The sequence below is a fragment of the Drosophila santomea genome, chromosome 2R (assembly GCF_016746245.2).
Source record: "Drosophila santomea strain STO CAGO 1482 chromosome 2R, Prin_Dsan_1.1, whole genome shotgun sequence".
Lineage (NCBI taxonomy): Eukaryota > Metazoa > Arthropoda > Insecta > Diptera > Drosophilidae > Drosophila > Drosophila santomea.
The window spans coordinates 19,759,982-19,787,882 of record NC_053017.2 but is presented as its reverse complement, the minus strand read 5'-3'; the positions used below and the strand labels follow the sequence as shown (position 1 = coordinate 19,787,882).

The 27,901-nt window shown below is 42.6% G+C and overlaps 1 protein-coding gene across 33 annotated transcripts in view; it reads left to right on the top strand.

Annotated features, from left to right (window-relative positions):
* LOC120446114 (protein muscleblind) overlaps window positions 1–27,901 on the top strand; it is a 161,812-nt gene that overhangs the window by 107,290 nt on the left and 26,621 nt on the right. For all 33 annotated transcript variants that reach the window (XR_006356466.1, XR_006356467.1, XR_006356465.1 and 30 more), the window contains 2 exons: window positions 25,098–25,268; window positions 26,162–26,338. Coding sequence is in view for 30 of the 33 variants with exons in the window: in XM_044005858.1 (XP_043861793.1) it covers window positions 25,098–25,268; window positions 26,162–26,338 (348 nt within the window). In the remaining 3 variants the exon portion in view is untranslated. The remainder of the gene's footprint in view (window positions 1–25,097; window positions 25,269–26,161; window positions 26,339–27,901) is intronic.

The following is a 27,901-nucleotide window of genomic DNA, read 5'->3' as shown; positions in this document are numbered from 1 at the left end:
ACAAACAAGCACATGCGAGTATAGATCCCTTTTTTATGGCCCATGGCCCACTGCCGCCCACAATTTGGCAGTCGCATCTCCGTGAGAGCTTTTGGGGCCAACGTTTGTGCGAAGGACTCGCTTCGAGTTTAATTTTGCTAATTGAAAAACGTAATAAGCCCGGGGGTTAAGCGATGGTGGACACACGTCGAAAGTTTCTCTCCATTTTCCTTCTTTTTTCGTTATATGTTTCGTTTTTGTTTGGGTTTTTTTTTTGTTGGTTTTTTTGTCTCTTGCGCACTCAGGTTTAGTGCAATGCGATGTAGAGTGCAAGTAAATGCATTACACTGACCAACTGGAATTCGGACCAACAGTAGTTCTGTCGCTACTCGAATTCGTTATAGGCGAAATTAAATTAAAATAAAATCTGCTTGAAAAAGCGTAGGGAACAAAGGCAAACTAAGCAGCGCTTAAAACAAAATCCTCCTACTCTCCGTCCGTCTGTCTATCTGTCTGACTGTCTGGAATTTAGCCATTTATGTAACCCACAGTAGAGCCGTCTTTTGCAAACGACTACTGGGTCGGGTTGACCTACACTTGGCATTTTAGTTAATTACGAAACCGTCGAAAAGGGGTTTTAGACTCTGCCAACTTTTTGTGCACATGCTATGCCCATTCTTTCCCATTCCCCGCACTCGTTTGAGTGAAAATTGTCAGCGAATGCAGTTGCAGGATAAGGGAAAAGAAGGAAGGGTTTGCAATGCGACCACCATATGAGTCTTCATGGTTAGTTGGTCCAAAACCGGAACATCCAAAGCGACTCTGTGCATTTTGTTGATTGTGTCTCTCCGGCTAATGAAGATGGCTAAGCTGCGCTAAACACGGCAAAGAGGAAAGAGAACGGCTGAACGATTGCTGTCTGGCTGAAACGTAAAGACAACACAAAAAAAATATAAAAAACAGAATGAAAATTGAATGGGGAAACTGGGAGCTGGGAAGCTGTGGCAGAGTCAATCCATATAGAACCAATTTAGAGCAATGGCCGAGGTTTAGGCCCACTTCCATCCGCCTGCCAACTAATCATTGGCATATGGCTAACTGCAGCCGCTGCTCCGCTTTGCTCTTAGCCAGTATGGAACTTCACTTCACTCCGCTTTATGGGCTTTATGGGCTTTATGGGCGCACAAAAGCCGTTTTAATAACTTTTATAACTCGGGCTACTGGAGTATGATGAGAAAGAAAAGTTGTATTATTGAAACGATGAGTTCTGGTTGCAATGGCGCTTCTGACTCGCTTTTTTATGCACTATGCACAATGCACTGACCAAAGTCATGCCTTTGTCCCTGCTAATTAACTTGTTGCGTCGTTTAATTAGCCAAGAGCCAGGAAGATAGAGAGATAATACTGGGAACTTTTCGCTCAACTGGATACAGCATTTTTTTAATCTCTCCTCTTTGTCCTAGTTGGTTTTTAATTTTTTTTTGTGCAGTAGCCGCCGCATTGTAAATTATGAAAATTAAACAAATGCCTGAAAGTTTTTTAATTAAACAGCGGTTAGCACTGAGAGTCCAGCCATCTCGCTCGCGCACTTCAACAGTCGCTGTCTCTCTCTATCCATCTCTCTCTTTCTCTGTCTGCCCCGCACTGACACTAATTGCGAACAAGCGCGTGAAATGTTTGCCAAAAATGTCAAAAGCTAAATGCGAACGCAAATAAATTTAGCATAAATATTTATTATGGCCAAAACGAAAGCGAGAGGGCCATAGTTCGAGAGAGGGACATCGATAGCCCTGCAGTTTTGGCATTTTTGTTATTTGCACTGACAGCCTGACACTTGGCACATAAATCGAAACAGAAATTATGAGCACAACAACACCATCAGCAACACTAACACCACCATCACCACCGCACGCCGCATTTTTCTCGAAATTGCATAATTAAATTGCCCAAAAAGTGGAGCGTCTGACCCACCAAAACGAGCGACCCTCTCATTCACACTCGTTCGCACTCATTCATTCATTCATGGGGACAGGCGAGTCAAGTCGAGTCAACTCAAGTTGTCTTCGTCTCCTCTGGCTGGCACTTCTCTATAAATAATTGCATGCGAATTTGTCAAGCGTGTCAAGGCAGAAGGAATGCAGCAGCATCAGCAGCAGCATCAGCAGCAGCATCATCTCACCAGCGAAAGAGACGGCAACAGGGCGGTGGAGAGGGAGATGGGAGATGGGTAAAGTATCTCGAGGATGCGATTCGCAGTCGCGACAAATTTGCAATGTCTTCGGCATGCAGAGTGCGGCAACTTGAGTGCAAAAGTCGCATCATTATGCTGCACGGCAGCCAGCTTACACATTACACATTACACATGTGCAATAAATAGCCGGGCTATATGTTTGGATCTGAATGATGTGTGGAGATATTATAAGAAACTGCACACCGATGGCCAATTAAATGGGTCTTCTCTACTTCTCGAAATGTACACAGCCTGAAAGGAGCAATAAAAGCTATAGGTAGAGTAAGATGGTGCTTATATTTATCCACTGAAGTGAATTTCAGTCAGAGAAAGTCATCAAACTTCAACATAATGTACTGCAGCTAATTAAACTGTAATTAATTGTTTACCTCGCCAGAAACTAGCATCATCAATCTTACCTATCTAATTTCATTTAACTTTTGGAGGACTAGGTCCTCCTCCATCTCAAGCTTCTCAAGTTATGCTCGCTGTTTTAATTTAATTTCAAACCCCCCGCTACCAACCAACGTAGAAAGTTTTTGGCCAAACAGCAGAACCCAGTACACAGTACACATATCATGGCCAAAAATAAAATGATGCGAAAAATGGAATGGCGTGGAGAGAACTCTCTCTGTGTCTCGGATTTTGGCTAACTCGCGGCTGTCGCACATTTTGACATGTTGCAGCTAGCAGCCAGCGAAATGGTGGAAAATCAGGTGGGCTGGTGAAAGGTTGTGGGTGGATAAGGCTCAAGGCTGAAGGCTGCTGGTGGGAAAGTTATATCCGCGCTCTGTCTGGTTATTCGAGCAAAAGTTGAAGCAGTAAGCAAGCAGAAAATGTCGCGCGCCTGTCAAAACTGTTGAGGAAAAGGGTTTCCTCACCACCTCACCGCCTCCTCACCTGAATTGCAACTGTCAGACGTGGCTAAAAGTGTGTGCACTGTCAATTTATTGCTGCAGTTAATTTGCATGAAATATAAATAAATGCCAAAACAACTTGAGACACCTGCATGGACTCCGCACTGCAAATGCTAATGCCATTCCTCGCCATCTGCATCAATTTGATATGGCGTATGGCGTCTGCCGTCTGGCGAGCATTTCAATTAAATTAGAATTTCTCTTGGTGTGTAATTTAAAACTATTTTGCATAGAAACTAAAGTGCGTCTAACTCTCTGCCTTTCCCTCGCTCTGCTTTCTCCTACTGCTCGGCTCCATTTCCTTGCTCTTTTTCAGGAGCTCGCTCTGCTCTGTTGTGCAACCAACTTAAACTTGTTAAGCTTCAGGGAATTTTTAGCTTCGCACAGAAGAATCACCAGCAGCCAGCACAGTCCCAAAAAATAGAAAAAATGTTACAATATTTAAAACTCAACTTGATATGCGCCTGGGAGCTTACTGCGTCTTCCTGCGAGTGTGTGTGTGCGTTTGATTTATAGTGAGCTGGGATTTAGCTGTCCTTGTGCTCGGCAAGAATGTTGTAGGAAATTTTTAGTACAATGCACAGGAGCAGACGACGTACCACTTGGCCTGGCCTAAGACAACTCGAGTTTCCCTCGACTCGATTCGATGGAGATATCCTGCAGGATATATCAAGGAGCGATTAAATTGATAAAACTGAAAGGGTTTTCTCTAGTCTTTAGATTTAGCTGTTTAAAACTTGCGAAGAATTAAACACACCTCTTGCCAACATTACAATTATCAGCAGTTTTCATTAAAGTAGTGCCTCCGCTTCTACAGATTGAATATCTGTAAGATGTTTTTTCGGATTTGGGCTTCTAATTCACCTCTGCCATCATGCCAAGTAATGTAATCGATTTTAGACCAAGCCATTTTCTAGAATCACCAAGCCGAAGCCATTTCCCTGGCGGTTCAATGGACTTTTAATCTAATTAGCCCATTGTGAGCATAAGACCCTAGAAAACGAGCACCACGAAAATCAATATAGAAATAAAACAAGTGTAAGAAGCAGCGTAACAGGAAACGTGTGAAAAATGGCGGCGCATAACGATAAATTGATATACCCATGTATATTCCTTTGTATGTAAACGTTGTCTACATATGTTTTCAGATATATATATATATATGTATTTACGCAGTGATGACGACAACATCGCCATTGTTAATAGGATTACGAAGCACAACTAGAACAACAACAGTTGGTGGAGGGTGGGGGGAGGCGAAGTCGAAGAACGACAGAACGACAGAAGTAAAGCAAAGCTAACGGCATTAGCAATGGCAGAAAACCCCAAAAGCGAAAAAAATCATTTATAGTAAAATCCAAAGAAACAAAAAACAAGAAGCAGAACACAACGTTAAGCCAAAACAGAAGTAACGGACAGGAAAGAGACGAGGATATGTACGGCGAAAGAGAGGGGCATATCCTTACAGAACGAGAGGGCAAACAAAAGTAAATTAGATTGTGTGGCCCATTAAGGCATTAAGATTTCATTGCACTCACCCTCTCCGTCGGAGGCATTCCATAGGATAGGCCACCCCTACCACATGGGACACCGTTTGTTACCCTCATGACAGAGCAACTGCGATACAGAGAAGCCCCTCCCCTTCCCTCCCCTCCCCACCCCCCGGTGGCATACATGTGCGGCACTTAAAGCGTCGCCGTCGCACTTTAGGGGTTTCGCTTAAGTCGCTTTGGCACACAGAAAGAAATGATCCTAGGATCCTCCATTTGAATAGCACACACTTTCTTCACAGTATTGTTACTCTCCCGAGCAGAATTAACATCCATCGAAGTCTACAAGTGCGCAATGACAAAGTCATCTATTGAAGTGAATACGTTGCACTTCTGCAATCAAATTAAAACACCGAACAACCTATTAAACAATTGTCATTCCTCGCTACTATTAAGTAGTCCATCTCTTTAGTAAATCAATCAAGAATGGAGTCTTTAATTTTAGCTATGTAAAGAACACTTTGTAACAAAATGTAAATACGCCATTTGTCCTGTTACAACGAGAGATCCTTTAACGAGAGATAACACGCAATATCCATTCAATATTGTCCTTTTTCCCCCGGTGCACTCACTTTCTAAGCCTTCCAGCTACCCGCCCGTAGTTGTTCTGCCCCACACCGCACTACATCGCTTCATTTTCATTTTTTCGCACTTGAGCGTTTCTGTGTTGACTTGTTAGGCAGCTCGTCGCATCCTCGAACCCCAGGAAAAAATCTCGGGCTACGTGACTTTTTGCGGTTTGCTTGGATTTAGCCAGCGAAAAGTGCTAAAAATTGCCCAATCCGCAATCCGCCACAACACCCCCATTGGGCCATCATTTTGTTTAATGACCTTGAAGCAGAAGCGTGAGTCGAAATGTATCTTGTATCTATCTGCCGGATGTCCTTTGCTCGAGTTTCATTCTATTCGCTGGCAGCTTCTAGTGGCCAGCTAAATTTAATGGACCGTGAACCGTCGAGTGTGTGCGTATTCACTCTTTGTTTGCAGACTTTTAGGCGCTCGTCCTTGTTTGGCATTTGACTTAATTTAAAGTGCTGGCGACTAAGTGCAATTGGCTGTGAGATGACAAGTGTTGAGGGCGAAAGGCCGAAGGAAACGTGTTGGGATCGCAAACGCCAGGCTAAATAAACTAAACTAGGAAACTAAGTAATTTCCATGTGTATATAGGGAATCGAAACCCAATAGACCACACTCTGAATAGTGGCCAGCTTGTCCCCAGTCATAATTAAATTCTAAGCATTGAGAGCATCCATAAACTAATTGTTATTTTATATGAAACTCTTGAATAACCACAACTGTTTTGTTACTTCTTCTATTTCCAGGTAAATTTCAAGTTACAGCGAAGTCTATACCCAAATAACTCCCCTTCCACGCAAATGCCGGCCTTTGTGAGTAATTTAATAAATTTATTTGAGACACTCGAAGCCCAAAGAAGTGTGGGGCAAGTTGAGCAAACATTTCGTAATTTTCAATTATGGGGAAAACATTTCAGGGGCCTTTGTGTCAGCAGCACACAACACATGGTCGTAAAATGTTTTGTTTGTCGGTTAACCGGAATTTCGCATAATCATTTGCATACATAATAAAAGTTCCCCAAATCATGAGCAGTAGCTGGAACCTCTGACCAACTATTTATGCTGATCATCATTAACGGACCTTTCCGCAAGAAAAGCCGAGATTCAACGAACAAGAAAATTAATTTATGTGCCGAAAGGGTTGTGAACCGAATCTCTTTCTTGTGCTTTCCCACTCCGTTTATTTGAGGGAAAACTAAACTCCTTGAGAGAGGGATGCTGCTGGGCAGGAATAGGAATCATTAATATGCTGAGCCGTGCATGTGACAAAGGACACTCGCTTTCCATGGACGACAACAATGCATAATAATGTGCTTATAAATATATTGTCCAGTTCGGATCGGATTCGATGTATGTATCTCAAGGGTTGTCCATCTCATCATTTAGGGCTCTTTTCTATGCTTTTCCCAGGCCCAGAAACTTGTTTTTTGATTTTTGGGAATTTTCGCAGTGGGCTTGTTTGATTTTTGGCGTTGATAACAAGTTCAGTGCACGAAGGTCAAACGAAAGTCGTTCACACGTTCAGCAAACACTCACACAGATCACACAATTAGCAGCTGTCGTTGAGTGACCATTTGCTCCCTGTCCAAAAGTCCAAGGATATGCCGAATGGCACAGCCATGCCACCCCACAGGATGAATCCTTAATAAATTCCGAAATGGGACACGCGTTTGCCACGAATTCTCCAACTCCAACTCCATTTCCATCTCCATTCCATTTCCATTCCCTTCGCTTAGTTGTTTATGCACTTCCTGGAGACATTTTATAGTTTTTTTGTGCTCTGTGGATTTATCGCATTTTATTGAGATGAATTACACACACACACACACTCGCCCCCAAAATGAGGGTCAATGCTGGTGTTTCCCTTACAAGTATTAATGATATGGGATTTGGTCTGATCTACTCCCGATTCCTGGCTGTCCATCAATACTGGGGCTTAACCCGAGACAGGACAGTGAAATCAATAGCATTCGCATTCGCAGCTGGGGGAAGAGTGCAAACAACAATTTTAATGTCCTTTCGGTCGGGGGCGTTCATAAATTTTTATTACGTAATTGAGTTTGTTCGGTTTAGTTCAGCCAGGGGTTGTTTCTGATGCTTGCAAATGTCTTTGCATGAAACAATAAAAGCAAATGTTGAAATCGTCGGAATCGTTGGAATCGTTGGAACCGTGGGGCCATTCTCTCCACCCAGAGCATTATTAATAAATACAAATTCGTTTTGGGGTAAACGGACGTCAGAGGGTTAGCTTTGGCAAAAAAAAGGATCAATAAACGTTAGGGGAATTGCAGCTGCAAAGGGTTTAAGCTGTCGAGGAAAGTATGAAAATGAAATATCAGGAGTATTCAAGGTGTGAACAACCAAGTACATTATATTGATACCTGTCGATATCTGTTATTGAAGCCTACTCACATATTCGCTTAACAGCGTAAAAACGATTTATTATTCATTGCGTTCGATTGGCCACGAAAAAAGCGAGCAGAAGGAGCAGAACGAAACATCTGCATTTTCATTATTAATTGATTTAGCTCGCTTCTCATTCTCAGGCCGCTTTCCTTCGCCGCCGCCGCCTGTCCAATATTTTGACAGCAAACACGCGCGCCAAAGAAACACCCAAAATACTTGCCAAAAGAAATGCCTGAATGGGAACAGATAAAGGAACAATAAATTTACATAAATTACCCGCATGAATGCCAAAGATTCTGGGTGGCGCGGACCAGGAGGAGGGAGGCACTCGACAAAAGTGTCCCAAATGGGAAGCGGCAATTCAATAAGGCGGAGTGAAAGGCAAACCTGAATTATGCGGCACGTTCCACGTTCCACACGTAACTGGGCTTCGGGTTACGGGCTCTCCGAGGTTCTTCCTCTGTATTTGCCATTTATATTTTGGTTTTGCTGTTTGGGGTGCCATATACGCAAGTTTTTTATATGAAGACATGTCCCGTAAGCGGAGAATGCCGCGCAATTAGCATGCTAAGATGATATGATGAGGTACAAAGGACACGAGCGGCACACGCCCATAAATCAAGAGGAGCGGACACCGTTAGAAGGTGTCCCATAACCGGATGGATCTCAAGATCCCGAACCCTTTTCTCGCCCGAACAATGGGAAGAGGATTTAGCTCGTGGCGGTGAAAGGTCGAGGTGTCATCGTCCTTTATCCTTATCCCGTTTCCCAATTCGAGTGTCAACAATAAACAAATTTGTTTTACATTCCCCCCGCCTCACCCTTCAGAACCCTTCACCGCCCCGCAATCCTTTTTTTTTTTGTATTTTTATTTATTTATTTCGCTGCAGGACACACACAACCCTCGAGGAGTCGTCGTCGTCGTCGCCGTCGTCCTGGCAATCATGACATTTTCCCGCACCGACTTGTGTCTTTTTTACTATTATTGTTATTATTGTTTCATTTCGGGGAGCCGGCCGTGTAAATGTTTTTGTTGCCGATGGGCTGGGCTTTTGGCCCTGTCAAATTGCTGTCAACATTTCCAACCAGTTCCAGTTTAATAATGTAAAAGTTTTCCTTCACCTTCTCACTCACTTCTCGTCTCGTCTCTTCTTTCCACTTGGCGTTATTCCCGAAACTGTTGTCAATCGTGGGGCAGATAAACTTGGGATTTGTTGCACACAAAACTTTTTCGTTCTTGTTAATTAAACTTGAATGTGTGCGTGTGTCGGCGGTTTCCACGGGTAATAGAACCGGAAAATGCGCCAAAAAAGTAGCGACATCTAATGAGATTGCGGGCTCGATCTAATGGAGTTCATTCCACACAAATTTGTCTTCTGTCATCGAAAGAAGTTTGCTTTAATTTATGTATGGTTATTAGAAAACTCTGCTTTATAAAAGGACTGCAAATGTGTGTTATTTTTTCCAAAAATATTTTTACCCTTAGCAAGGGTACAAGTTTTTACTTAGAATTATTTCTTATCGTCTAATTGCTTCCGCATTTTTACCTCCCTTTCTGCTGTAATTGGAGTTTTCTCTCTTCTATTTTACTTGCTAATTGGATCAAATCAACAAAATCCTAGCACCTCATCACTCTTTCAACCCCCGCTGCTCTTTTAATTCCCACTCAAGAGCTCAAGAGACTCACTGCCATCACTCAAAGAGAGACTAGCAACCCTTCGTTTGTTTTTCTCTTTCTCCGCCGGCTTATAAGAAAGCACTTCCGGTTCTTGGAGTTCTTGGAGTTCTTTGAGTTGCCAGGAAGCCTTCTACAATGCAAAAATTCTTGGCTTTGATTTGTGCGCTTGACTTCGCACTTGGAATCGGAATCGGATTCGTATTCGTATTCGGTTTCCGTTTCCCCACTCTGAACCCCCCTCATTTTCCCTGGGGGTTGGTTGTGCTAAGCTTACGTCATCAACACCATCGACGGGCGTTTTTTTCATGAGTCATCCCACCCCCTTTAAAAGTCCAGTGCACCACTATCCGATTTCAGTCCGCCCACGTAATTGCTTCCTGCAGATTTTCGGACATCGGAGCGTGCATAATTAAGCGCATTTGGATTGTATTTTGAGGCACTTAAAAATGTCGGACGGAAGCCAGTGGGTTGAAGGCGAAGCCCGAGGCAAACACCTGTCAAGTTTTTTGCAGCGCCCTCTGGCGACGGCCGTCTGAATCACACACGATGAATGGGCGGGGTTTTTTGAGGGGTTTGAACGCCCCCCCGCTGACGATTTTGCCAATCAAACTTTGGGCGGTCTGCCGGTGACACAAGCTGGAAAACTCCTTTGAATCGATTAGGTGGGCAATCGATGGATTTTCACCGGTCCCTGCGTATTTATTGGCATTATATTTATAAATGCCGCAATGCCAGACCCAACTGCCAAGTGGCTTCCTGTATATCACAGTGATGTGTGCACTGAGCGAAAATCTTTTCACAATTGAAGTGGACTGAGCATTATATATATACGTTTTTGTTTAAGTGGATATATAGATAACCCTTATGACTACTTATGACTGTCTTATGCGGCGATCCTTTGTTTATCATGATTGTATATATGTACTTGATCTCTTCATTTAAATCCCAAGTGGGGAAAACAATGTACTCAATCATTTTCCTCCGTGTTTGTGTGTGCGCCTAGATGGGCTGTCACTTTTTCGGTTTCCTAAGCAGCAGCAGCAATAACAGCAATAACAGCAGTGGGAAAACCACATGACAAATTCATTTGACTTACACAAGACTGAGCTCCTGTGGCTAGCCAACAACAAAAGGTCCCGTCAAGTGTGGGCGGTGGGGAAGTGGTAAGTGTGGAGGGGAGGGCTGGCAGGTTTGACCTTGGATTGAGGTAGGTGACCCAGCAGGGGGGAAAATTGCGGAAAATACTGTGATATACGTTGAGCTGGGATAAACAGGCTGGATAAGAGGCTTAGGGTAAACTTATGATGTGTTTTTCTTCGGAATCGATAAATATTTGAACCTTGAACGATGAATGGATCGATTAACCGGAAAATGATAAAGGAGATGCCTTGAAAATGTGGTAATATTCTCTGGAATGTGGCGTTGTTCAATTTTTTTGTGCTCTGTGAAATCCTTAAAGGTGTGGATTCTTTCCGCAAAACACTTATTTATACCCAGTGTGCTTAGCTTAGCCACCAATCATTTGTCATGCTTATAAAATAATAAATTGACTTGCGTTTCGCAATAAAATTCAATTGGTTGAGTGTGGCAAATGACGTGCCCTAGACCAGATATTGATTGAACTATCCATTTGTGGCTGGACATATCTCCGGCCACAAAACGTGGTCCATAACATGGCATAATTGACCATAAACCGTCCATCGGGCAATCAACTGCTCACCGCCTGCAGTTTTTAATCAACTTTAGCGAGGGAAAAAGGTCTATCGTTGGCATAACTCAGTGGTCGGTCCTCGGTCCGCGGTCCTCGGTCCTTGGTACTTGCTCATCGTTAGAGCTAGAACTGTGTCCATCGAGCAGATGCTGGCCTCTAATCGAACAAAAAGTCCCGGGTCCAAGTTCGGGTTCGGTTCGAGTTCCATGTCCACGTTGAGTAAACTACCCCGTGGAGAATGCTGGACCCAGGCAATGTCTTGGCAACCCCTGGTCCTCATTACAAATAAATATCTTTGACTATTTATAATGCCGCAGGGACCTCACCTTCGTCTCGAGTTCCCTGTCCGCCCGATTTCTGTGCAAATTATGCAGATTAGAGGGTCAGTTCACAGCTGTCGGTTCAGTTACGGTACGGGTTTGGAACTGCCTGTCTGGCACCTGGATTGGATGGATAAAGGTGTAGGTAGGCAGCCTTAAGTTGCAGCCTCCTGTTGCCTTGGATTTACATAAGAATCGAATTTAATCTTTGGCCGCATAATTTGCCACAATTTATTGGTAAGCGGGGGGCGTCCTCATTGAATCTAATTTGATGGTGTTTTCTGTGCCAAAAAGGCGCTCAAAATGAGTTCATAATAAGCTTATCTGGGTCACATGTGTTGGGCACGGCTGGTTAACTTTTTTATTTGGCGCCCGAAAGTGGGCCACAAACAATTGGTAAAACGTTGGCAACTGTGGGTGTTTCCATTTGTATTTTTTACTTTCATTGCCAGCAAACGTAGGCATTAATTTGTTTTAGTTTTGCAGCCTTATCAGTGGGTCGTAATTTTAATTGAGTTTTGACTGGTTTTTACAGTTTTTACAGCTTTTGGCCCGCAAAACAGCAGAGAATCTGGCATAGAAATTGTATATGCCACTCTTATCGCAACGTCTCTCTATCTCTCTTCAATATGTCAGCTCTAAACAATGGCTTTCCACTCGAAGCGTGAAATGTCAAAGGGGCCAAAAATGGGAAAGCTGTTTTTGGGAAAAAAAAAGAAAATAAAGCCAATTTCCTGACATATCGCTCGGGCTGTTGGAAAACGCATTCTTAGCCTGTGTTCGACAAAGCGCAAAAAACCAAAAATAAAACAAAAAAAAAAAGATGGAGAAAGCCTGCAAACGCAAAATGCTTTGTTTTCGTCCACCGAGCAAAGTGCAGTGGTGTGAACGGGTGTGTGCGGCTTGATTGTAGATAAATATGACAATAAAATAGTCATAGAGCAAGGGCCACTGCAACGCAACGTTGTCAGCTTAAAATAGCGAAAACATTGCGGTACAGTTGGCTCCAAAATGTGCGCTATGTGCTCCATGTGTGACGTGTGAAAGGGCTGACAGCGATGCAAGCGCAATTTGGCGCCATCTGTCGCTGGGGATAGTAAACTGCTGTGGGCCACGGGTGGTGTTACGTAGGTGGGGTGCAGATGGGCCATAAGTGGGTACAAGGGCAACGCACGTGATAAGCATATGAAATTTTATGGCAACTCTATTTGTAACTTTCACTGGCTGCACATGTGTGCGTGTGTGTATGTGTGTGTGTGTGTGTGCTTGTGTGTGGGTTGCCAACAACTTTTGCTTTGAAGTTTGTCTGTCTCGCTTGCACATTCGACAGCCACGCCAGGATCTTGCGCCCACCACCACCCACTTTTTGTGTGTGCGCTGACTTGGAAAATACTTTTTGTGATAACATTTTATGGCTTGACAAGGCAGCAGCATCTCGAAAAAATAGAGTGGGAAAACTCCGAGTTTCTTGCAATTTTTCCTTAACGAAAGAATTATAAAAGAAATGGCTGCAACTCAGGATAAATGGGCGGGGAAATGGGGAAAAGGGGGCAAGGCTAATGGTTCCAGTGCAGGGCATCAATTTGCAATATGACAGCTGCCTATAAATAGCCAAATGACAATGCCAACTTTTGCATTTTCCATCCGACATTGATGCAAGTTTTCCCAACGAAGGTAAAATATTTCTATGTTGTCACTACAAATCTGCAAAATAAGTTATTCTTTTGAAGAATGGCAACTATTTGGCTTGATCATAGAACGTTGGCAATTCTTATTGAACTATGTACACGGTAGACCTTGATATGAAAACTGTGCCAGTTAAATATTGTACATTTAACATGAGCCTTTAGTAACCTCTGAGCATCTAAATATAAGTATTGCATTTATTAAAGCATCAGTGGCAACTTTAAGGCCATTCACATTTTGATAAAACAATTGCGGTAGCTTACAACACTGGTAATTAAATTTTAAAGACCATTCAAAGGGAATTCAAAACGCGAAATCAAGTGGAACTGCGGGGGCGAGAAATAAGCACGCATGCTTATGAGGTCATTCAACAGTCATAAAGTGTTCGCTTTGTGGTTCCGCAGAGTCCCAAACAGACATTTGTCGCCCAGCATGCCCTCTCTCTCGCTCACTTTCTCCTTCTCCCCTCCACCCACATTTTATATCCGGCTTGTGTGTGTGTGCGTGTGTGTGTTTATGTGTGTGCAAATGCATTTGTGTTTGTCATTGCCACTTAGCCTTATTAGTATGTGCAGCGGGCAACGAGCAACGGGCAACGGGTGTCTGTTTGGCTGACAGTCGGTCTACCCTTTTTGGCCAAAGTGGCAATGAAGCTTGCCAAAAAGGATACACGGTGCACTGCACATGCCGCACACAGAATGGCACGCACACAAGCGCACTGCCCTCGCCTTGCAGCGTCATGTAAGCAACGCCAGCCAGAAAGTATGCAGCATTAAAATATATACACAAATACATACACATACATTTGGAGCCTGGGACATCAGACAGCTGCGCAATAACTGTACATTAAAAGTCATTGCATTCATGATATTATTTTTTATGTATTTCCACCCAGCGCTCACCTCTCCTTATATTTTTATATGTGATTTTTTACGAATTTTTCCCTCTGTTAGAACTGAAATTTTTTCTCATTTGTTTGCCTGCCCAACCGCTGCTCATCATTTGCCCCGCCATTCTGTTGGTTTGTTTGCAGGCCTCTGGGCGCCTGACACGCCTACAAACACTCAAAAAAAAAAGCACACACAACGAAATAAAAAAGTGCATTGTAAAAGTCCCTAAGCGGGCAAGCGCTAATGCTTTGTTGATGAACAAAAACCTCGGCAAAAAAAAACAGAATTGCAAAATAAAATACCACACAGAGTGTGCTAAAAATATTCATAATATTTTTCGGTTAGACTCAACAGTTGGATTTTTTTGCGCCCCAAACCAAGAGGCAGTTTAAATTGAAAAAAGACAACTTAAATGAAAATTCCTACGTAATATCACTTTAAGTGACCTGGCAGATTTGGAATTCTAAATTCTGGCTCTGTAATTTAAGGCTTAGAAGAATGCCATTTCTGTCTTTAATTAAATGCCAGTTATAAACTTTGGCCACACGATAAATTAAGCTCAAATAAAATCGTTTGACTAAAAATTACAAAAACTCTTCATTTACCTACAGGTGCGTGTATCTTGTGAGGACAAAACTGCAGACTAGGCAGAGCTTTAATAAATGAGACCCAAGTGTAAATTCTTGAACAATTTATTCGAGCTTAAAGTTATTTGACACTTGAAAGAAATGTGAAAAAATTATTGCAGGCCAATAAGCTGCCAGAGGCCAACAAATTTCTCGAAAACAGCAAAAGCAAATTAAATGCAATTCAATTTCTGAAATCAAATATCTCCGACATACAGTGCCCTCTATATATACATATATATTAGTATATACAAATGCATATATAAGAATGTATATATATTGAACAAGAAACACATGTTAGACAATCAAAAAGAAAGGAAACCGAAACAAGTTAACCACAGAACGGACAAGAAAGGACTTTTGGTGGTGTGAGGAAAGTAGAGAAGGGACAATTTTCCACTTGCTGGGCTCCTTGGGTTTGCTTCGGTTTCCGCAAACACGGCAAAAGATGTTATCCTTTATCCATTTTATTTTGCGAAAAATTCAATATTTTTCAAACAAACAACAACACCATCCAGAAGCAGGGGAACGCACATCGAAGGATAACATATTAAATTTGCCAACAGCAGCCAGCGAACAGGACTGGCAAAGGGACAATGCCATAAAGACAAGAAATCAATTTTTTTCTTGCGTAACGCTGAGCAGAGAAAACAATTTTCTAACAATAAAAAATTGCCCATGCGATCGAAGGACCCTCACACATTCACTTATGTGTGTTCTGGGTCCTTTAAAATCGAAAGCAACGGAAACATAGCCGGGTGTGTAGCAAATCATAAAAATAAAAAAAAACCGAAGGGGGAACGGCATGATGAAGGGGCTCTGTCAAGTCATAAAAAACAGGGAAGAGGCAATAAAAAAGGGGGGAATAAATCGAAGGATGAGGCGTGGCCTTAGATATAGATCCTGGTCGAAGGACTCGAGATTAGTCGGCTGGCCAAAAGTGGAGACTCTAATTGAGGTGAAAAATCCCTGGCAAATGCCTTGGCTTCTCTCTTTCAACTGTCACTAACTTTTTTTGCTGACAATTATAAAATTTTCTAAATTAAATTGTTAGTTTCTCAATTCCAAATCACATTTTATTTTAGTATTAAATATTTAACTGGAAGTGCAGTAGATTTCATTCAGCTTTAAGATCTTTATTTGCTGCTCACTTTCTTCGCATTGGTCACACATGTCCCCTTCAACTAATAACGAGCCTCATTTTGTGTAAATCGATAAAGTTGTAACATGGCAACATCAGCGGCAAAGGCAAAAAGTTTATTTTTGTTAGCAGAAAAGTTTTCCTTCCGTTCGGCGGGGTAATATTATCGCATGTTGCAGTGCCGAGCGTGTTGACAATTGAATTATTTATGTGCCTTTGGGTCTGCGCGTCTCGAGGCGAGTCTTTCGCTTCAGTCTGTTGGCCTTTTGTTTGCGCATTGATTGAATCCTTTCGATGTCCTGGACTCTCGCCCCATTGTCAAGCCAGTCCAGCTGATATGCGCTTTATGCAGTTTATTGGCGATTACATTCACTCAAGAGCACCACAACGTCCAATCATTTCGTCCTGGTCTTCGTCCACGTCCTCGTCCTGGAGCTCATCCTGGTCCTGGCTTGGCTTTGCTCAACGTCCTGATGCCTTCAGTTTGATTGTCATCGTTTGTGGAAATTTGATAAGCGCTTTTTCTACTCGTGTGTGTACTTTCTCCCTTCCTCTTTCATCTCTATCTCCATCTCGTAGACACGTTTGTCCTCTGTGTGTGTGTTTGTTTGCCAGCGAAACTTTGCTTGTTCGTGTCAGGACTTGGATCTTTTTAATAATGCGGGTTATGTGATGGATTTATTAAAAGCGTGTCCTCATGTCTCCAACCTCCATTCCCCATTCTCCGCTTGTGTTTGCCATAAACTTTCTCCTTGTCCTTGTCCATGGCTGGAAGCATCCTTTTTCAATTAGTTTGGCGCATTGAAATGTTTTAGCATGCCGGTTTTGAATGTCAAGTGATCCATTGTATGGAAGTTTAAAGAGGAAACCAACTCTTTCCTCATCAGTATGCCATAATAATTGCAAACGATGCCAAAAAACACAAACACACACACACATACACACACACCCACAGGCTCTCCCTAAGGACAAAACACATATGGGCAATAAAATTGTTTATTCCCCAACAACAAGCAAATTTTGACCGCAAGCCTGTATGGCCACACAACCCAGAACCCGTTTTTATTTCTCATTTACGACCATGCAAATGTCTTCGAGCGTCGATGTCGACGGGCTTGGCGCCAAAAAGTCGGCAGCATATGTCGGGCAACATGAAACGAAATCAATTTGCGTGCTCCCACGACCTTGGGGCCAGCCACCCCAAAAAAGGTCCGAAAGGTAGCCGGTGCACCCACTTCTGCGGCTTGTTATAACGGCATGCGACTAAATTATTATGGGGGCTCGTTAATTTGCGGACACTGCAAACGTCCACAGAAAAGAAATCGCAAATAATCGCATTAAATGGGGCCACGCCCGCTGCGGCGAAAAGGGAAAATCGATTAAGCAGTCGGAACCCCCCCTGACCCCTGACCACTGACCCCGCGCTCCCCAATCCCCCATCGTTGGCCTCCTTTCACATTACATTATGATGATTATTTTTATCGCCGCGTCACGCGATATTTTCCTGATGTCGCCGCCTTCTGCTCAAATGGCTTACAACGGAGCTGAGGAAACGGAAACGCCACCGAAACGTGTGAGTGTGTGTGTGTGTGTGTCGATGTGAGTGCATGTGTATGTGTGCGGGGCCTAGGCAAACATTTGCCATATCTATGGCGGTGTATCCATGTCTGTGTAAGCTGTGTAAACGACGCCGCCCTGCAAATGACTGCAGTTAAAAAGTCATCAATGTCTGCCAAAAACGAAGCTCGCCATTAAATGTTGCCGCAGTTTATGCCAATCTCCGTCATTGCAAGTGTGTGAATGTGTGTGTGCGTGTGTCTGTATGCGCGTGTATCTATGTGAGTGCCGAGTTCGCAGCATTTCCGAAGTCAAGTTGAGTTAAGTTGAGTCAAGTCAAGGCTTCGCACTTCAATTATTTGGCCTTTACCCCGGTTTTGCGATGCTTGTGTGTCAAAAAGTTGAAAAATGTGAATGCTTAAAATTTATTTCTGTCATAAAAGTAGAAAGCGCGAATGGGGGCTGAAAAACGAACAAACACTGAAATACCGCACGCTTTTGGGCTTAAAAAAATGCCTTTTAAGAGGGCTTTTCCAAAAATCCGCAACAAATGAACAAATAAGCGAACAAAACATTTCCATTGAAATGGTCATTGGAACCAATAGACAAAAGAATGAAAACGAATAAATCCAATTCAAATGCAAATGTTTCTCTACTTAAAACGGCTACTGGCTACCCATTGCACAATAATAATAATGTCCGCTCACATTTCCTTAGGCTTAAGCCAAATCCACCAGTTAGATACAGCCAGCGCCGATCAAGTCTTCTTTGGCCAGATTAATCGAATCGCTATAGGAAATCCCACCAACAGTGCCCGGTTATCCCTTGCAATTTGTAAAGCGTCCTGGCCATGTGGTCAAATCATGGGAGGAAAAGCCTTCGGCTGGCTGGATGGCTGGCTGGCTGGCCTGCAGAAAAAAATCAATGTGCAACACACACACACAGGAACGCACCGCAGCCTGTCCCACGGGGTCCCTGTTCGGGCGCCATGGCGTGCATTATGTGGTCATATGGGTGTACAGCACGTGTATGCTTGTTTGTCTCTCTCTCTCTCTCTCTCTCTCTCTCTCTCTCTGTGTGTGTGTGTTTGTATGTGCGTGTGTGTGTCGGCATGTGTACAAATAAACACGGCAATGCAAGCCGAACGGGGGCATGGAAGCCTGGGCTGTTGCCCCTGCAGGCTGCAGTCGGTTTACGTTTAATGCCCATATATATTGTTGCCTACTTTCGGGCGCAGTGGCCAATGGCCTCCAGTTGCCCGTTTTGTGGCTCTCGGGCCACGTTCGCTGCCACTTTTTTAAAGCCCTTAAAATGTGAGCAAACTTTTCCACGTGTGCTACCGGAATCGCCATGGCAAGCGGTCTGTATGGAGAAGGGAACGTTAGTTAAACGTATGCCGAGCAGAGTGGATGGTGTGGACGGGAATGAGATGAGAGGGGGGCACGGCGTTATATGGTTTGTGTATTGAAAATTGGATTTTCAATTGGTTTGCAAAACGGAAATTAATTCGGGGGCGCAACGAAGCCGAAGCCCCGTAACCGGCAGGCGAAAATGAAGCAATGACGTCCACACCGATGATGGTGGCGCTGCTGATGATGATGAGCATGGCGATGATGATGGGAGCGGAATGACCACTGGCACTGGGTGCTCCGGTGTTTGTGTGCAAAAATAATGTGAAAGTCTTTTGCCTTTTTCAGTGGCGCTCTCACCGTTTTATTATTATTTTTTACCCTTTTTTTTTTTGTTTTATTTTCGTTCTGCACTCACTCCGTCGTGCACTTTAATTAAATTAAGTGAATTTCGAGGCTGATAAGCGCGAGGCAAATGCAATGAGCGAAAGAGGGCTGGGAATGGTAAAGGGTGGGGAACTGGAGAGCAGGTTAAATGAGCAAATGAAACGAAAATACGGCAGTGAGATAGAGCCACTGCCGAAATCAGAAATTGCCATTTGGCCAACTCAAGTATAGTTTCCCGGCACAAAAAGGCACAAAAATAAAGGAATTGGCAAAAAGCATAACACGACAGTAACAGCGCATCGTTTAGTAGAATTCCATTAACTGAGTGCACTTTTGTCCGTAAGGTAATCCACTTTAGGCAAGTACAGTTGTGCTCGCCATATTCTAGGCCACATTTTTCAATTAACACAAATCCCTCGAATGCAGTTACTCCCAAGATAATGGTTCACCGGCTCCTAAATTTCTGGTTTAATATTAAAGCAACCGATTCAGATTGTCGCACTGGGCCATGGTTTCATGTCGGTTGAAGGGAGGGCGGGGAGGGGTTCAATGCGATAGAGGATCGTGTGGGGAATCTGTTGCAAATCCCAAAAGTATGCAACTGCAGTTGTGCGGTGTGGCCCGTCGAGTGAATGAATGAGTGAGGAAACGAACGCATGATTGAAAAAAAACATGGCCACAGAAAGTCGAGGCCCGTTCATTGTTTTCCCCCACTCGCACACACGCACGCACTCATACGCTCGCACACGCACATGGACACAAAGAGATGCAGGAGAGCCGAAAGGGATGCGCTCACATTCACATGGCTATTTGGCGCTGCATACTTTTAGGAGGAGTTCACTGACTGCAGATACGGCCGGCTGCTGCTGCATCTGCCATTGCCTTTTGTCTGAGGCGAATCGCTTAGCATGCGCCGCTGGTCGTCGCTGTCTACCTTCCATCCCAAAAGCAAAAAAAAAAAAAAGAAAAATGAAAACACAAAAAGAAAAACACCACCCAACCATCTCTGCTCTTGGCCATTGTTTTGTACCGGGCTGGAAACAAACACTTTGGCCGGCTCCTATGGCCAGCAAATATTGACCATTTGCCTTTTGCCAATTTGTTTGCATTTCAGGAAAATATTTTCATTTTCAATGCTCGTTCGCTCGCTCGCTCGACTCTGCCGGTTAGCCATATTGAAAATTAAACTGCAAACTAGTTGCAGTCCTGTGCTTGAGTATGTGTGTGTGTGTGTGCGCATACATGTGTATTTGTGTATGTGTGTGTGTGAAACATGGAAAATTGCCTTGATTTCCCAGGACATGCCTACGGTGAATTGTCATTTTTAATTTATTTTGTTGCCGGCATTTATACAATAAATATCTCAATGTGTCCACAGCGTTCGCCTCTCTCTCTCTCTCTCTCTCTTACCAATTCGCTCTTTCTCTTTTCGTTTTGAGGCTTGGCTGTTGTTTGCAATTGCTTTTTGATTATCTCTATTTGCTGTTTTTGTTATTGAGCTACGTTTTGGCCATGGCCAAGTGAAAACAAATTGAGTTCTCCGTTAAGCGTCGAAAATAGTTTTCAACTATCTACTAGCTCCCGCTATTGGCCAACTCTTTTGCTCATGTGTGTGAGCTGAAGTGTGCCTGTGTGTGTGTGTGTGTGTGGAATGCAAAGTGCCAAAGCTTGTAGTGCCGTTAGTTTGCATTAAATTTTTTGGCAACTGGCTATCTCTTTCTTCCCCTCTCTATCTCTCTGGCGTTCCAGTTCAAAAATGGCCAAAAGCGGAGAGTGTCAGGAATTATGCTTGCCAGCGTTGTTGTTTTCCCGTTCCCGTTCTCTACATTTTTATTCGGCAACATTTTCCGCTTATGTTTTATGTAAAGCCTTAAATGGAGTTTGCACTGCACGATGTGGGGTGGAAAATAAGGCTGAAAAGTTCGCAGGACATGCAATTTGTGTGTTCCAAAGTGGCTTATCATAAGTCCCACTCACTTGCCGGCAAATTGCAGCCAGTAACGCCCTCTAGAGTTTATGACAAGGAAGAAAAAGCAATTTTTGGAATTAATCTTCCTTTTTTTTTTTTAACTACTTGGGGCTGTTATGAATGCTTACAAGATTATGCATGAAATGCTTATATTTACTAATAGTTTTTACTGCTTTACATAATGCTGCAGGGCTTATTGGTATATGGAATTTATCTAAATGCACTCAAGCAATACTAAACGTAATTTAAACTTGAAATCCAAAGCCATTCGTTTTCCCCCATATCAAACAAAGCCGCGCGAACATTTTTCATTCGTATTATACCAACTCTTTGTCTATTTTCGCAAGGACTCTAGACGCGATCGCATTTTTTCTTCTTTTAATGCATACCAAAGTCGAACCACTAAACAGTTTTAAATTTGCATAAAAATCCGTTTTATTAACATTCAAAGGCGATTCCTATCGCCGCTAAATTGAAGAAAAGTAGCTAGAGTTGTTCGGCAAAAAAAAAGGGAAAAATGGGCGAAAGGAGTTCCGAGCAAACAGAGACCCTGAGGGAAAATGCCATGTAAATGCTCTCAGGCCAAAAGCTGTAGCAAAAAAAAAAAAAAAGAAAAAGTGTAAGAAAAATTCCTTTGCACTCAACAAAGAAGAAATAAATAACTTTCGAGTCAGATTAGCCAACTTGTCACGAAATGCAAAATGACATTTAATACCCAACGACTTGGACGAGGACGAGGACATGGACTTGAGTGCTCCCATCTTCCAGCTCCAAGCATCCAGCTCCAAGCATCCAGCTCCTAGTGGCTGATGGCCAACAGCTGCGTACCCAAAAGGGGGCTTAACTGGGGGGCAAGGAGGGAGCGAAGGAGCGAAGTAGCTGGGATCCCAAGACGCATGTCGACCAAATGGCAATGCGATACGCGACGATATACATGACTGGACCTGACTTGCACTTGGCATGAAAACATGAGAAATTCCTTAGCCAATGTCCACCATACCGCTTGCTTTTGCTTTTCCACAATGGCATGCCAGGACGCTAGACGACAGCGACATTGTTTCGAATGGCCTGGCAAAAGAAGAAAAATGGCTCTGAAATGCCATCACTGCCATCATGCCACCCGAAAAAGGATAAAAAAAAAAATGTGAACGAGGAGACGAGAAGAGGAAAAATAGAAAAGGGGAGCAGGATAGCGAAAAAGTAATCATTGCAATTTAAAGCGGATAATCTGCATCAGACCAAAGCTGTGAAACAAGAAGCGTTGCGAAAAAAAAACGCCGGCGAGTGCTCTAAAAAGGGTTCCACTTTCAGTTGCACAACGCGAACGGCGAACTGCAAACGCCGAACGTTGGCAATGCAAATATGCTGCGGCGCCCCCGCATTTTCCCCCCCCCCATATGCCCATTTCCCGATTTCGCCATTTTCCGCCACTGCCCCGACTGCCCCTCCTGCGTGCGTGAGTGGACACCATTTGCAATTTTCGCACTCGCTTTTCCGCTCTCTCTCGCTCGTGTTCGTTTCTATTTTCTTTTTTTCTTGCACGCCCAAGGAGCGAGGCAGTCATGCAGATTACAATCGAAATGACATGAAAATGTTTAGTGTGGCGTGTGAAGAGAAAAAATGGGCTGGGGGCAAAAATGAGACGAAGAAAAAAAGCTGAAATCGCGGTGGCAATGTCAAGCGGCAGCAGCAAGAAAGTGTTGCATATCTACGGGCGCCAGCCACAAGAAAGAAATTGCCCCGGGAAATGGGAAAGTGGTGGAGGTTGAAAGTGGCAAGTGGCAAGTGGCAAGCGCTTGGCACTCAAAGATAATGTCTGTCCTGCTGCCGACGGAGCATCTCTCTCCTGGACTGTAAGAATAATGTCTTATTTGATTGTGGCCAGCAAATGCAATTTAAATTTGCTTCCACAGCCCTTGAAAGAGCGGCTGAACGGCATGGGAAAAACGATTGCCAAATCGATTTATAGATTCATCAATAACGTAACCCTCCGCTTATGCACACTGATAATTCAGTTAGCAATTATGTAGGTAACCTGACTAGATGGCCATCACGATGCAATTAACCCAGTTAGGAGGGCAACAAGTGAGCGATTGGAAAAAATTACATTATCCCTTGCCCAATTATATCGAATTAGAGCTACAAAATAGAGGTATACAGATATACAGATACAGATGCAAGTGCAGCGCCATTGAAAACGTTGACTGTTGTTGAATAAACTCAATCCAAGCATTAAATTACTGCCAATGGCGCCAATAAGCACAAACAAATATGCCAAAGTGTATTCCTGTTTGTGTGTGTTCTGAAAGTCCCGGCAGTTGCTGATTGAAAGTTTCGCACAGAAGGATGGATAAAAATATTTGCTTGTCGTCAATAAATATTTTGTGCTGTATTTATTGATCAAAATTGCGAGACAACAATGCGAAGCATTTTGTTGGTTCACCAAATATTTATCCATCGAATGATGGAGTATGCGAAGTATTTGACAATTAATAAGCCTAATTTATGGCTTTGCAACGCAGTGACAACAACTACTGATACATAGTTGAAAGTTTATTAAAAACTTGCTCCACCCAGTTGGCCCCGCATTTGTCAATATGGCAGCGTATAATTTTTGGAGAATCATAACAAAGCAAATAAAAATAAACACAAATGTTGTTCGGCAACAATTATTTGTGAGTTAGCGCCAGTTGTTGGGCGCCATAAATCTTGTACAGCTTTCGGGGCGTCATAAATTGCAAATGCCATCACCAGCAGCGGCAACCCAGGAAAAACGGGGAAGTCCACGAAAGGAAACTGAAAACGAGTTGGCATTTCCGTGCTACAGTTGCCGTCCCTTTTCCTCTCGTCCTGTTCCTACTATTTGCTGTCCTCGTCTGGCCTGGCCAAACAATCAATTTATGCACACACAATTTTCGTCTTTTACATATAAATTTGGAATTTTTTTTGTTTTATCCCTTTTTTCACTCATTTTGCTGGTCGCCTTTTGCTGCATGCAAATATTTGTTAACTTCATTTGCTCTGAATTAAATATAATTTACATGCATATTTGTTTGCCCGGTTTGGCCTGCCCTTGTTTCTGTTGGAAAATCCCTTTTCCACATGCCATGTTGCATGCATCATGCGGGGGGGCCCATTCTTCTTTTCGATCCCTTGGTCATTATAATTATTGTTGACATTTCGGCTTGAAATGAAGAGTGAGCCGCGTTAATCCGGCGCCACAATTACACGTGCTAATGAAGTGCAATTTTACTTTTTCGCAATTAAAAACGAATTTCGATCGCGCATATAGCCCGAAAATATGTTTGGAAAAAATGCGATGCCATGTTCCATGAACATTTCGGTCCCCAGGTTTTCCCTGAAGCTGAATTGCAACGGCTTTTGCATGCAGTTAATTGGTTTGGCTTTCTTTCTGGGGCTGGGTAAAATGTGTTGACAGCACGAACATAAAGTTATTCAGGACTCGGAGTCATGCCAAGGATAACAGAAATTACATGGGACGAGTTTACTACAGGCAGTGTAATTTCCCTAAAATGGCTCGCTATTATAACAACTTCGATGGGATAAAGCGATTGCATTACACAAGTTCGCGATAGTGCTAATAACACATTACGTCAATTCTTTTAAACATTGGATACTTTAAGCTTTATCGATCTAATACATATAATTAATACTTTTAATAAGATTAAATGCAAATAACCATTATTTAAGCAGTTAAATAACTAACCAGAGCAATAAAATCAAATGAAACTGTGCCCACCCTTGCAAAACGAACCAGAAAGAACCCTGGCATTAAGGTTAAGCACAACAATTTGTGTTAATCAACACAGGAGCCGCAGCCAGAAGTAAATGGCATTAACATAAATTTGTTTCTAGTAATTTATTTAGTGCGACAAAAGCACTTCCTGGCCAACACGCTTACTACTAAATTGCCACTGCCAGCAATCGAAACTGAATTATGGCCAACTGCCGATGTGGATGGCCAAAAGATTTAACCCCCAGCTGCCTGTCAGTCGGCGAAAATTTATGAAGCTCTCTTTATATATATAGATAGTATATGTGTACATAAAATGCTGACTAGGTTGTGGAAAAATTTGCTAAACATTTCGTTTGAATTTTCTTGCAGGGCCGCTGTAATCGTGATAAACCGCCGTGCAAATACTTTCATCCACCACAGCATCTGAAGGATCAGTTATTGATAAATGGACGCAATCATTTGGCCCTCAAGAATGCACTGATGCAACAGATGGGCATTGCGCCCGGTCAGCCGGTCATATCGGGCCAAGTGCCAGCCGTGGTAAGTGCCGCTCTAATACTTTAATTGAAATTCCCCCATTTCTCCCCCTTTTCCTTTCCCCAACTGGCCTTCAGTTTGAAAATATGAATATTTATAAGCAAACTCCTCCTCCTCCTCCACCACGACCATGAATATCCAAAATACCAAACAGAGCAAAAAAGCAAAAAATGAAAAAAGAAATCGAGAAATTCAAAGTGCGCGAAAATGAGTCAAAGAGTGAGAAGTAGGAATGTTTTATTCATGCAGAGGGGGAAGTTTCCCGCTTTATAACAAATCGAAAATTAATTCTCAAATAATTTGCGACATGGTTTTTGTGGATTTGCAGCTAAACGACAGTCATCATTAGGGCGAGGAGTGTTTTTATTTATTTTTACTTTTTTTTGCCGGGAGATTTAGCAGGGTAGAGACGCAGAGAGTGCTGCCCATGTTGATTGTTGAAAAATGCATGAATTTTCATTAGAGGCGGTGTTGGGGCCAAAAAGGTTTACGAGTGCGTGCCAGGCATAATTTGTGCCCAGCGAAGGGGTCAGTTAATGGGCAGTGTGAAGCCTTCAATGGGGTGTCGAATCATTGCTTTTTGGATGGGGCTAGGCCATAAATAAAACAGATTTAAAAGAGGACTTCATTTGAGCAGGTTGGAATTCGTAATAGATGTGTTACGAGGAACTGCTGCTAAGCCTTTAAAAAGTAGAATTTAAATCTATTCAGCACGTTTTACTGTTTGAGGATACCTATATTATGGCACGCTCTTTAACTTGATAGAAATCGAGTGTGCGATTAAGCAACCTCAAAACATTTGCTTCAAATCCTCTGACCCTTTACTATCTATATTCTGATTGACAACCGCTTGATGAATGTCACTAATGGCCCAATGACCGACTATCCTTTTGCAGGCAACCAACCCCTATCTGACCGGCATTCCGGCCAACTCGTACAGTCCGTACTACACAACGGGACACCTGGTGCCCACCTTGCTGGGTCCGGATCCCGTGACCTCCCAACTGGGACCCGTGGTGCCACAAACAGTGCAGGTGGCCCAGCAGAAAATACCACGTTCCGACAGATTAGAGGTGAGTTTCGGTCTAATGCCGGCGATTTTATATATATATCTCGATATATGTTTTATGTATCCAATGAAGTCAATTTAACGCGATTTTATTTACGCTTACTTTGTGTTTATTCAATTAACGAAAGTTTTTATTCCGTTCCTATGTTTCCTTTCGTGGCATGTATTTATGTATTTATATTTCTAATTAGAATTAATATTAAACTACGTATACAAATATTGCGAACTAAAAAAACGAAAACATTGTACAGAGTTTTGAGTTCTTTTGAGTTTGCCAAAAGATCAAGCTGAAATTGCGACCAAAATCCACTGTATACTCGTAATTCGCCAATAACCAGAAATTGATTCGACGTTTTGACACACATTCGTATTTGTCTAACACCGCCAAATTGAAACCAAATATGAAGACACCCAATCTTGATGTTCTCTTCTCTTCTTTTCATTTCCTTACATCTTTATTATCTCTGTAATATTATCGAATTAGTACGAATCGATCAATGAGTCGATCGCACAATATTGCAGTTTGGCCTAGCAGCTGCTTTTCAAAGGCTTTTTTAGGAAGCTTACGAGCCCTGTAAATAGACCAAGAAACCGAAATTGCAGAATTCTTTGCACATCAATTTCTGATTTCACCCTTAATTTCCCGTTTATCTAAAGCTATTTTCATTTTCTGATTAAGTGGAAGGAGGGAGGCTCGTTTTTCATTCCATACTCCAGACCCCATATAGAGTTTTAGAAAATCCCCTGGGTCTTAAATCAAAATCATCGTAGATGTGAAGTTAAAGATTAGCAGCATTTTTTGTACTCCCTTGCGGACATTTTTTAGTACCATAGAGTTGGTAGAAGTTTAGCCATTGATTTCAAGATATTTCTTTCAATTTCCAAGCCATTTATTTACTTTGAATCAGCAGACACCGAAATACTCTCTACAAACAGTCCACCCCGAGCTCCCCGTAACGTCTTCGTATATTTGTTTACTCCTGATTTTGAATAATCCTTGCATTCTCGTTGTTCCTTTTTGTTATGTTTGTGCTACGTGTTCCTCTTGTGTTTTCTCGTACTCAAAAGTGCACCAACTTAAAAAATGCAAATTGAAAACTAATCGGCATGAAGCAAAACCAAAAAAAAATAAAAAAACACCCAAAAATAAACAAAAGCAATACCAATTCCAAGGGGCAAGTACAACAGCAAGAACAAAAAAAAAAGCATAATCAAAAAAAATCCTAACACAAATAAAACCAAAATTTGAAATGCATCTGTATCGGCTCTAACCACTAAAAAAAAACTTGCCTACCATTTGACTTGGAACAAATCGAAAATATATATATATATATACTTTTGCGCAAATAGTTAACTTTTCTTTTGATGAAAACTAAAACGTTAACTAAAAGTTTAAAACGAAACAAAAGAAATGAACTTGTTACTGAATATCCTTCCATTATTTCCAAAAACCACACTCCACACACACATACACCTCTCCGCCTATAAAACACACACACACACACACACTCCAAACCGAAAAACACCACTGAACCACTCTGAACCACAACTGCTGCCACTTTTGCTA